We start from the raw sequence: 12,069 nt of genomic DNA, 5'->3' as shown, positions 1-12,069 counted from the left end.
GAACTATCTGGACGATTGGCTGATATTGGCACAGTCAGAGACAGAACTACTATCTCACAGAACAGTGCTTCTCAGTCATCTGGAAAGCTTGGGTCTCACGGTCAACTGGTCCAAGAGCTCATTACTGCCCAGCCAGTCAATTTCCTTTTTAGGAATAGAACTGGACTCGGTGACCATGACGGCTCGTTTATCGACACAACGCGCCGTGTTCGCCACCTAGCCGCATCTTTCCAGAAGGGCAGCTTTCCCCCTTTGAAAACATTTCAAAGGATGTTGGGCTGTATGGCATCAGCTGCAGCGGTGCTCCAGCTGGGCCTACTGCGCATGCGCCCGCTCCAACGCTGGTTGAACGCTCGCGCGCCTCGCCGAGCCTGGGTGTCTGGCGGCCAGAAAATCAGAGTGACTCAGACCTGCATAACATCTCTGCAGCCCTGGTTAGTGGCCGACTGGTACCAGCAGGGAGTAATGATGGGAACCATCTCTTATCGGAAGGTCATCTCGACAGACGCGTCCAACTCGGGTTGGGGCGCGCTGTTCGAGGGCAGACCGGCCTTTGGCCAGTGGTCAGACCAGGAGAAGGGTTTTCACATAAACTGTCTGGAAATGATAGCGGTCGAGAACGCGCTGAAGTGCTTCCTCCCGTTCATACAGGACCAGCATGTTCTTGTCCGCTCGGACAACACATCTGTGGTATCCTATGTAAACCGTCAGGGCGGTGTCAGATCCAGAAATCTCTGCAATCTGACGGAACGCCTCCTTATTTGGTCACAGATGAACCTGCGCTCGCTGAGGGCGGCGCATGTGCCTGGCCATTTGAACGACGGCCCAGACAAACTGTCCAGGGACAATGTTCCCCCAGGGGAATGGTCCCTGCACCCCCAAACGGTCCAGAAACTGTGGCGCCTATTCGGCAGAGCTGAGGTCGACCTGTTTGCGTCAAAAGACAACGCTCAATGCCCGACGTTCTTCTCGAAGGACGAGGACGCGCTAGCCCAGGTTTGGCCCAGCCTCCCGCTATATGCTTTCCCTCCGGTCTCTCTGTTGCCACAGGTGATCAAGAGGATCAGGGAAACGCGCCACTCGGTGCTCCTCATAGCCCCGCGTTGGGAGAATCAGACTTGGTTCCCGGAACTGGCACGGCTGTCACATACAGCTCCGTGGCCGATTCCGGTGAGGGCAGATCTCCTCTCTCAGGCTCGCGGCACGATCTGGCATCCCCATCCAGAGCGCTGGTCTCTGCATGCATGGTTGATCAACGGGTACTCGTTGCCCTGCCAGAAGGAGTGATGAACACGATCACGCAGTCTAGAGCCCCTTCCACGAGAAGGCTCTACGCGTCTAAATGGTCGGTGTTCTCTGGATGGTGCACCGACAGAGGTCTGGACCCGCGGACATGCGGGGTGGCGCAGCTGCTCACCTTCCTACAAGAGCTGTTGGATAAGGGAAGGTCCCCATCCACGCTCAAAGTATACGTGGCGGCCGTGGCAGCGTTCGCGGAATCGACGCACGGCCAGTCACTGGGAAGACATGAGTTGGTCATCCGCTTCCTTAGAGGAGCTAGAAGGATGAATCCGCCGCGCCCGCCGTCGGTTCCCATGGGGGATCTTTCATTGGTCCTCGAGGCCCTGAAAGCTTTTCCATTTGAACCACTAGACTCCGTGGGGTTGAAATATCTATCACTAAAAAACGTTTTTCTGACTGCACTGTCGTCAGTAAAACGTGTAGGGGATCTGCACACGCTGTCTGTCAGCGCGTCGTGTCTTGAGTTCGGACCAAATGACTCTAAAGTCATCCTCAGACCTAGACATGGTTATGTCCCTAAAGTGATGGGCACTCCATTCAGAGCGCAAGTTATTTCGCTGTCAGCTCTCCCAGCATCTGACAGCGAAAGTGATGTGAATCTCCTCTGCCCTGTCAGAGCGCTGAGATTTTACATTACGCGCTCCGCCTCCTTCAGGCGTTCGGAACAGCTTTTCGTTTCGTTTGGTGGGCGCGCAAAGGGGCTCGCCTCCTCGAAACAGAGCCTGTCCAGATGGATAGTGGACGCTATAGCGGCAGCTTACGCGTCAAAAGGTCTGCAATGCCCTCTGGGCATCAGGGCTCATTACACGAGAGGCGTGGCCTCGTCGTGGGCATGGTCCAGTGGAATTTCTATCCATGACATATGTGTAGCGGCGGGCTGGAGCTCCCCGTCTACCTTTGTCAGGTTTTATAACCCAGAAGTTCCTGCCTTGCAGGCTAAACTGTTGTCAGTCTGAAAAAGAGGTGTATTCTGCCCAGATCTCCTGCTTAGATCACTTTCATGACTCAGCTCTCCTGGTTGAGCTGCACTAAGTAGGGTATGTGCCATATGACTATACAGACCGGCGCGCTGCTCTGTATTCCCTATGTGTGCTTATGTACAAGTGATGGCCCGCATGGCTGGCCACCTTATTTTTTCCATTTATGCGGTTCCCCTCAAGCTCGGGGTCTCATGTGGATGCTTGGCGCGCACGGCGTTGACAAAGTGTTCCCGTAGCGTAAGCTAAACTTACGCAATACGAGAGAACCTCTCGTAAGAGAACGATACTCGGTTACTAACGTAACCTCGGTTCTCTCTAGAGAGGGAACGAGTATTGCGTAACCGGCCGTGCTCGCGCCACGAGCAACTTCGCTTCAGTCGTCGACTCCGTGGGGTTGAATTCTCCAGAGAATTCAGCCTACAGCCCCTATTTTATACGCTAAGCCACGCCTATCTGGCGGGCTGTGACGCTATAAAGGCGCGGGCGCCCTTCATTGGGCGTGACGTCACGCCGGGCTCACTGGTAGGCTGCAGCAGTGGCCCGCAGGGCAGCCAATGAGCACGCGAGATGGCCTGCTCTAGGTCTGCTAGCTGCTGCACTGCGTTGACAAGGTATACAAAATTAAGGATAATTTTTTGGCTTCAGTATCTCGAGAAGATGAATCTTTCCCTTTCCCGTAACGTAAGCTAAACTTACGCAATACTCGTTCCCTCTCTAGAGAGAACCGAGGTTACGTTAGTAACCGAGTATCGTTTTATGGTTCTGCGTCAGGTTGCTTGCATCGCGGTGCATCTGACCAATCACAGACCTTGGGGTCTGCGTCGCCTCTACGCGTAGTTACAATTTTTCGAGGTGCACGTCGAGCTACGGCGGAGGGGTCGGAGAGGGGTTCGTGGCGACGCAGAGGGGTCTGCGGGGGAACACCGTCGATTCGACGCAGAAGTATAAAACAGGCTTAAGTAAGGCCAATTCCCTACGTTAGTCCACTAATACTGTTCACTTGAAGGAGTGAATGAAAATGAGTGAGAGAATTCGGACAGCCGTTGAGCGTACATAAGCTGTAAGTTACACTCGTTAATGCAGTGCAATGTGGTATTGAATAAGTGCACTCAATAACGTCCACTATGGTTTCTCACAAATCTCTACGTTCATTTAAGACTTTATTTAAATCATTTAAGACTCTTATGAGGACACTCAACAAAACAGACATTTTGGCATAATTTGTGTGTTATGGTTTGTTCAAGAACGAAAGAGAACTTGATACTTACGCTCGTCTTTTCTGTGGGTCGAGTGTGTGTGCGTGCAGGACTTAACGGATACTGCGTAACTGCGTTAAATATTTTTAAAGCTTTAAACTTTTTTTTTTTTTTTGGCGGTGTCGCGGTGGGCAAGTGATGAAACCGCTGTTGCGACTGAACACTGTATAACACCGACTACCGTAGCAAGCCTACAACAAACATCACTGTTTTCCACCCTTGTAACTACTTCAGTAGTTTTAAGTGTCCTACCACAAATAACAATTATAACACATCTGTTATATCACCGTTACTTCCAATTTCGTTTCAGTTACCCTTTAACTAACATGAACTGAGCAATACATTTGTCACAGTATTTATTAATCTTTGTTAATGTTAGTTAATAAAAATACAACTGTTCATTGTTAGTTCATATTAGTTCATTGTGCAATAACTAATGTTAACAAATACAACCGTTGATTTTAATGACTTGGTAGTAAATGTCGAAATTAATATTAACTAAGATTAATGAATGCTGAAGAATTATTGTTCATTCTTAGTTCATGTTAACAGGTAGTTAAGTAATGAACCTTATTGTAAATGTGTTACCGATATTTCTTAATGACAGACTAGAGCAAAATATATAAATAACTTTTATATCTTTTGTATAAGATAGAAATATATTCAGCATCATTGAAGGCGCTTTCCCTAAAGACAGTGCTTCTACTCGTGCTCGTGTCAATGAAGCGAGCGGGTGACAGTTAATGAGTAGGAGTAGTGTAAACATATTGAAGACCTGCCTGCACATGAATACAGTGAGGATCTAGTAAGTGCAGTTATTCTTTGTCCATGTATATTTTCTTTGATATTTTCTCGTTTGAAACCATAACATGCAGTTGTATGCCGCTTTTAACAGTACACCATGCACACAAGGGTTTAGAGTAAAACTGCATTGGTATTTTGTTTTATATTTAATTTATGTGGTAGTGTGTGTACGTTGAGATTGGGAAGACATTTTTATGTGCCACATCATGTGTCATGTGACACCCGCTCCCTGAAAAAACTGCAATGAGCAATATTGCCAGCATCCAGACGACAGACTTTCGGGGTTACTGCGCTAGTAACTAGTAAGTGCTCTGCACTTCGAGGGGGATGGCTAATAAGAGCAGGACAGAGCTCTTTTTAAAAACATGTTTCAATTAATTGTATGTTTGAACAGCATCTTAATGCATTTTTGAGTAAACTAAATAAAAACAGTGGGCATCAGGCCACTGAACCATTGAACACATTTTTCAGAATTGAAAGTTACCTTGACTTGTTCATCTTTATTGCCAAGTGCTGCATCCTTCTCCCTGATCAACTCTTTTAGGTGAGCCACAAGTTCCTGCATTTGCGTCAGCTGCTCAGCGATGTCAGAAAATCTTATATCGTCGTCCACCGACGGGGAGCCAAGAGCCTGAGACAAGCAAAGGATCTATTAATGACCATGAACATAGGCTACATGTAATGGATAATATACACTCAAAAAGTTATTATCATAAATCACCCAGGGTGATCAGGATCCCACCGTGGAAGTTGTGTGTTTGGGGTCTTGCGTTACCCTGGAGGGGTTTATTTGGCGATAATAACCGGATGACTAGATTATTACACGGCATCTCACCAAATAAATAAATACGTTGACATGACACATTTAGAATTATTTATGAATAAAAGATACAGTTCACTCTTAGACATTTCCACATTAAACACTCCCAGGAAGAGGCATTAAATATACATCACAAAATAAAATCTGCATTATGAGATATTTTAACAAAAGCATGTTTAATACTCACTCCATGAGCAGAGCCGGACTCATCTGCCGAAAACCACTTCAGCATTGTTTACACAACCTATGGCAGGTTTTAAATAAATGAAAGCAAATTCGACACAAAACTCATTTGACTGTCATCCTACTGGAGCGTTCTTCAAATCCAGTCCTGGAGTTCCACTGCCCTGTATTAAAATAAAATAATGAAAATGTGTAAATATATATATTATATATTAATGACATTTTTATATGCAAATAAATTAATTTATTAATCATGTTTATGAAGTTATTTAAAATAAGTATTATAATCCCAGAGAGCGTTATACAGGTGCATTATATATCTATGTCATCTAATTGAAGCTTTTTGTGTTCAGTCAGGGGATGAACATCATAAATTAATATCTAAACAAACAATGCTAACCATCAACAACAATCACAACCTACTAACGTTAAAGCGATAGAAAAAAAGACAAGAAAAAATAACAACAACGTCAACGGAACAATGCGCACATCTTCAAACACCTCATGTTGGCAGAAATCTGATACTAAGCGCATAAAATGTAAACCGTGACTTGCAGCAACTATGAATATTTAAAAATGAAATTAATGCAATTTCAGTTACACTCTCTTTACCTAATCTTACCTGCCTCCCAATAACATGGAATTATATCGCGTCACATTTCGAAACCAGTACATGACAATATGTTCACTCGTACATGTATTAAGATACCAAATATATATACGTGTTGTGTTTAAAAGCGGCGATCCAGCAACTTCATTTTGCTCTTGCTAATGCTCAAGTTGTTCTTCTTGTTGTTTAATGGACCGCTGCGCTCACTGCTTTGGAGCATTACCGCCGCCTACTGTACATTGTGCCTAGTCGCCAGAGTCGCTTCAGTCAGTGACTGACTACTAATACCAGTCTTTAAATTAATTAAACTTCAGGAAATTAATTTAAAAACAAATGTTAAACATACTAAAGTCAATTAATTTAATTTAATTAAATAATCTAAATTAAAATAAACTGATTTAATTTAAAAGAAATAGCCTAAATTAAATTGTGTGTAAAAACTTTCTTCAATTAAATTAAGGGTAATGTATTTATTTTATTGTGTGTGTTCTTTTGTGTACACATTAATTGTGTGTATTTTATTGTAGGATGTAGTCAGTTGGATCAGGGCCGTATCCAGATCAGATGGAGGACCTGCGCCTCAGACACGACCACAACGCCTCCCTGAAGTGTAAGCAGAGATTGTGTCTACTAGACTCTCCCCTGTGAAGGCCTCATCGACACGACAGCCATCGGCACAGATCCTCAACAGCCCGTCTCCATACCGGTGTGATGACTCCGATCTTCAACCATTTGAAACTGGATTTGTTCGTTGGCCAGAGGAGAACTGGCCCCCCGACTGAGGTTTCTCTCGAGTTTTTTTTTTTTTGCCACTGTTGCCTTTTTTGCCTTTTTCGCCTTTTTTGCCCTTTTTGCCTTTGGCTTTTGGCTTGCTTAGTTGGGGACATTAAATTTAATATTCAACAATATTATTGATCTGCCTGCATTGACACCATTATATGAGAACTGAACTGAGCTGGACGATGACATCACGGTTCTCTTACGAGAGTATCTCTCGTACTGCGTAACATCTTATATATATATATCTTATATATATATATATATTATATATATTATATATATATATATACAGCGGGACGAGCCTTGAGTCTGAAGTCGCTGGCATCGCCGCCTTTAGCCGCCGTACCTGCTACGCTTTCCGGCGTCATATCCTTTCCAATTAAAGTGTGTGTGTGTTCGCCGCTGCGACACACACTTTTTTCACTGTTTCTCTCCCTCCTGAAAGAGCTGCGTCTTTCTCAAGATGCATAGATCCTGCGGCTCGTGTCGAGCCACACTCAGTGAAGAGGATCGCCATGTCATCTGCGTTTCCTGCCTGGGTGAGGATCATGCGGCTCTCGCTCTCGTCGACGGCGGATGCCATCACTGTGAGCTACTGCTACTGTCTACCGGACGCCGCCCCCCTCAGCGCGGGCCCCGGCCGAGGATCGAAATCAAGCCCGAGGTCTCAAAGCCTTACTAGCCTCTCTAGGAAAGCGACGGTGTTCAAATCCCGCTGCGGCCGGGTTTTCATCAAAACATTTCGCTCGTCCAGTTCCATGCAATGTGACTGGTCCAGTGTATTTAGCAGTCAACAAGCCGGTTCATTTGCCCGCTTGCCTGCACACAAAAGCCGTTTTTACGGCTACCCAGATAAATCCAATAAAGAGTGTATTTTCTGGTGTTCCGGCCACGGCCGATGGTGTTATGAGTGTTGTAAGAATGCCCAAATCCCAGTGCCCATTCCCACACGCAGACACAGCCCACCACAGCGCAGGGCTAGCACAAATAAAATCGACTCAGGTCGATTGTGCAAACAATGTAGTGAATGTGCCCACAACACAGTGCCCACAAACACTACACAATGCGTGTCCCTCTGTTTCTGTAAAAACGAAACCGACACACATTCAGTCAGCACAAGCCGACGGTGTTATAAGTGCAGTGAATGTGCCCGCTGTCCCGCGCCCACATTCCCTCACACTCACGCTCATCCCCACGGGGTTTGTCCCGCTCGCTTTCTCTCCACAACCGGTCATAGAGAATTCGAGTGCGACCAGGCTGCCCGCCGTGATAGGCGCGCCTCCTGCCTCGCACATTGTAAACACAGTGTTTATGTCTCAGCACACTGGAGCTCTGCAACCGCTACAATGCCGTGGCCAGAGCCTGGATTTCATTCTACCCCTAGCTATTCACGCAGATGTGTGGGCAAAGCTGCCCGGGGTATCAGAGTGGGTGTTGAACACTATAAAGAGAGGCTATTCGCTACAGTTCGCTCGACGTCCCCGCCGTTACACGGCGCGAGTCGAAACCTCGGTGAACAACGAAGTATCTCATCTAGTTCGAGCCGAAAAAGCGAAACTGCTGAGAAAAGGGGCCATAGAACCTTTATCTCAGGCTCAGAGCAAAGGGGGGCTATACAGCAGATATTTTCTGGTACCGAAGAAAGTCGGGGGTCTCAGACCCATTCTAGATCTGCGACAGCTGAACAGAGTGCTTATGAAGCGCCAGTTCAGAATGCTGACAACCAGGAAAATCCTCGCGCAAGTGCGCCAAGGAGACTTATGTCAATAGATCTGAAGGACGCCTATTTCCAAATACAAATAGCGTCACGTCACAAGCGATTCTTGAGATTCGCCTTCGAGGGCCAGGCTTATCAATACACAGTCCTACCGTTCAGCCTGTCTTTGGCCCCGTACATTTACAAAGTGCATGGACGCGGGCTCTCGCACCCCTGAGACTTCGGGGCATGCGAGTGTTGAACTACTTGGACAATTGGCTGATTCTAGCTCGATCACATTCAGAGCTCATAAAACACAGGACCACATTGCTTGAGCATCTCGAGAATCTGGGTTTCACAGTCAAATGGGCGAAAAGTTTGCTGTTTCCCAGCCAGAAAATCTCTTTTCTGGGAACAGTGCTGGACTCACTGTCTATGACAGCACGTCTATCGCCAGAGTGAGAACTGGACATTAAGCGTGCTGCGAAATCCTTCCGCCGCGGCTCTATAGTCCCGCTCAAAAGGTTTCAGAAGATGCTGGGCCTTATGGCTTCGGCATCGTCAGTGCTCCAGCTGGGCTTGCTTTGCATGCGCCCACTGCAGTTATGGCTGAAAGTGCGAGTTCCACCCCGGGCATGGACCTCTGGTCTGTTTCGCCTCAGGGTCGACATGAAATGCGCCTCGGCTCTGGAACCTTGGAAATTAGCCGACTGGTATCAGTCAGTTGTGAGTCTGGGGACTCCCTCGAGTGTGACGGTGGTGTCCACGGACGCCTCCACCTCGGGATGGGGAGCGCTGCTCGAGGGCAGACCGTTCTTTGGCCAGTGGTCAGAACGGGAGAAGCTCCTGCACATTAACTAGAAGTCTAGAAATGCTAGCAGTAGACAACGCGCTACGGCGCTTTTGTCCCCAGATAAAAGGCCGCCATGTCTTAGTCCGGTCGGACAACATGTCAGTGGTGGCATACATAAATCACCAGGGTGCGTCAGGTCCAGAAACCTTTACTGGCTGACGGAACGCCTCCTGGTCTGGGCTCAGCACAACCTGCTTTCACTGAAAGCAGCGCATGTGCCTGTTCGCCTGAATCTGGGACCAGACCGTCTGTCCAGAAACAATGTCCCAGCAGGGGAGTGGTCGCTGCACCCGCAGACGATCCAACTGCTGTGGGACACATTCGGCAGAGCGCAGGTGGACCTTTTCGTGTCCCAAGAAAACGCTCACTGTCCTTACTTTTTCTCCAAGAGCAGGGATGCGCTGGCCCACGTATGGCCCCGCTGCCCCCTCTATGCTTTTCCCCCCGTCTCGCTCCTGCCTCAGGTGCTAGAACGGATCAGGGAAAACGGATGCCCAGTGCTTCTCGTGGCTCCGCTCTGGACAAACCAGAACTGGTTCCCAGTCTTGATGCGGCTCACCAGCACTGCCCCGTGTCCGATACCGGTGAGGAGAGACCTCCTCTCTCAGGCAAAGGGCTCGATTTGGCATCCTCGCCTGGATTTATGGTTCCTACATGCATGGGCCATCAACGGGTACCCGCTAACCTCCCAGAGGGAGTGTTAAATACAATCACGCAGGCTAGAGCCCCGTCTACTAGACGGCTCTATTCCTCGAAGTGGTCAGTATTCTCTGCCTGGTGTCAAGCTCAGGGCTTTTCACCCGCAGACTGCGGGGTTACGGAAGTGCTCTCCTTCCTTCAGGAGCTGCTGGATAAAAGCAGGACCCCATCCACGCTCAAAGTGTACGTGGCGGCCATTGCGGCATTTGCAAAACCGACGTCTGGCCAGTCACTGGGGAAAAACGACCTGGTCGTGCGATTCCTCAGGGGAGCTCGGAGGCTGAATCCTCCCAGACCCCCCTCAGTCCCTGTTTGGGACCTTTCTACGGTTTTGGAAGCCATGAAAGGTGCCCCATTCGAGCCAATCCATTTGTCAGACATGAAACATCTGTCTCTCAAAACGGTATTCCTTATGGCTCTCGCTTCAGTGAAGCGTGTAGGGGACTTGCAAGTGTTTTCAGTAAGCGCGTCATGCATGGAGTTTGGGCCTAATGACTCAAACCATGAAGTCATACTCAAACCAAGGCACGGGTACGTGCCCAAATCTCTCAACACACGGTTCAGGGCCCAGGTTATATCCCTGTGCGCCATCCCGGCTCGTGATGAGTAAGAGGATGCGAGTCTCCTCTGCCCTGTCAGGGCACTGAGAGCTTATGTGTCCCGCTCGTCGGTCTTCAGACAGACAGAGCAGCTCTCAAAAACAGAGCCTATCCAGATGGATAGTTGATGCCATAGTGCTGGCTTACACTTCTAAGGGCCTGCAGTGTCCTTTGGGTGTCAGAGCGCACTCCACGAGAGGTACGGCCTCGTCGTGGGCGTGGTCTAGCGGGATCTCCTTGCAAGATATCTGTATGGCGGCAGGCTGGGCCTCGCCGTCTACATTTATAAGGTTTTATAACCTAGAGGTTCCAGCCTTACAGGCTAAGCTGCTGTCGGTCTAGAATTCAGTATTATCTGTCCCGCTGCGCCGGCGCAGAATACTGAGTCATTGCTTATGCACACTGATCGAGAGAACAGCTCCATGGGTGCTGAATAACCCGTACTGTTACCCAGTTCAGGCTGAAAAAGTTCACCCTGTCTGTGTGGAACACTGTTAACATAACTCGCTCCTGTAGGATGCTATTTCATGGGAAATGATGCTTGCAGCCTCTCTTCCCCGACTCTCTGTGAGTCTATGGTGATTATGCGTATGCATAGCGTAAGATATTACGCAGTACGAGAGATACTCTCGTAAGAGAACGTACTCGGTCACCAACGTAACCTCGGTTCTCTCTAGAGAGGGAACGAGTACTGCGTATCTTGCCGTGCATACTACAGCTTGGTTCGCTTCAGCGATGAAAACCAGTTTGTATCAGCCTATCGATCTGTATTTATAGGTCAAGGCCACGCCTATTCTGGCGGGACGTGACGTATATTGGCGCGAAGTGCCCTATTGGGTGTCATGTCTCGCAGGGCCTCTGTTGATAGGCTGCTGCTTTTGCCACAGGTCAGCCAATAGGCACGCAAGCTGCCTTGCCTATGTCTGCATGCTGTCGCAAAGCGTTTTACATTGATTAAAAATTAAGGATAATTTTTGGCTTCAGTATCTCGTGGAAAAGAGGTTTTCCCCGTAGCGTAAGATATTATGCAGTACTCGTTCCCTCTCTAGAGAGAACCGAGGTTACGTTAGTAACCGAGTACGTTTTCTCCAAAGGCTATATATATAAATTAACTAAATTAATAACTTTTTTCCAACAAAAATGAGCTTACATCACTGAGCTTACTTAAAGGGTTAGTTCACCCAAAAATGACCGTTTTTGGGTTAAAGGGTTAGTTCACACAAAAATGACCGTCACCATTTTTGTTATTTTTGGAACAAAATGTATTTTCGATGCTTCAAAAAATTCTAACTAACCCACTGAGGTCACATGGACTACTTTGATGATGTCTTTATTGCCTTTCTGGACAAGGACAGTATACCGTACATAGATTTTCAATGGAGGGACAAAAAGCTCTCGGACTGAATCTAAAATATCTTAAACTGTGTTCCGAAGATGAACGGAGCTCTTACGGGCTTGGAACGACATGAGGGTGAGTCATTAATGCC

At 47.7% G+C, this 12,069-nt stretch overlaps 1 protein-coding gene across 5 annotated transcripts in view; it reads right to left on the bottom strand.

The window, feature by feature from the left end:
- The window catches only part of LOC143757215 (uncharacterized), an 84,710-nt gene extending 78,567 nt beyond the window's left edge, over positions 1-6,143 (bottom strand). For 3 of the 5 annotated variants that reach the window (XM_077248175.1, XM_077248177.1, XM_077248179.1), the window contains exons 1-3: positions 5,968-6,143; positions 5,350-5,509; positions 4,827-4,973 (exon numbers count right to left, since the gene is read on the bottom strand). In XM_077248175.1, the coding sequence (XP_077104290.1) occupies positions 4,827-4,973; positions 5,350-5,394 (192 nt within the window). In that variant the 5' untranslated portion in view covers positions 5,395-5,509; positions 5,968-6,143. The remainder of the gene's footprint in view (positions 1-4,826; positions 4,974-5,349; positions 5,510-5,967) is intronic. The other 2 variants (XM_077248178.1, XM_077248176.1) reach the window with 2 other exon arrangements.
- Positions 6,144-12,069: the final 5,926 nt, after the last annotated feature.

The sequence above is a fragment of the Siphateles boraxobius genome, unplaced genomic scaffold (assembly GCF_051911475.1).
Source record: "Siphateles boraxobius isolate OS27281-9 unplaced genomic scaffold, OSU_SipBor_1 30, whole genome shotgun sequence".
Classification (NCBI taxonomy): Eukaryota; Metazoa; Chordata; class Actinopteri; order Cypriniformes; family Leuciscidae; genus Siphateles; species Siphateles boraxobius.
This window is presented reverse-complemented; position numbering and strand designations above follow the sequence as displayed.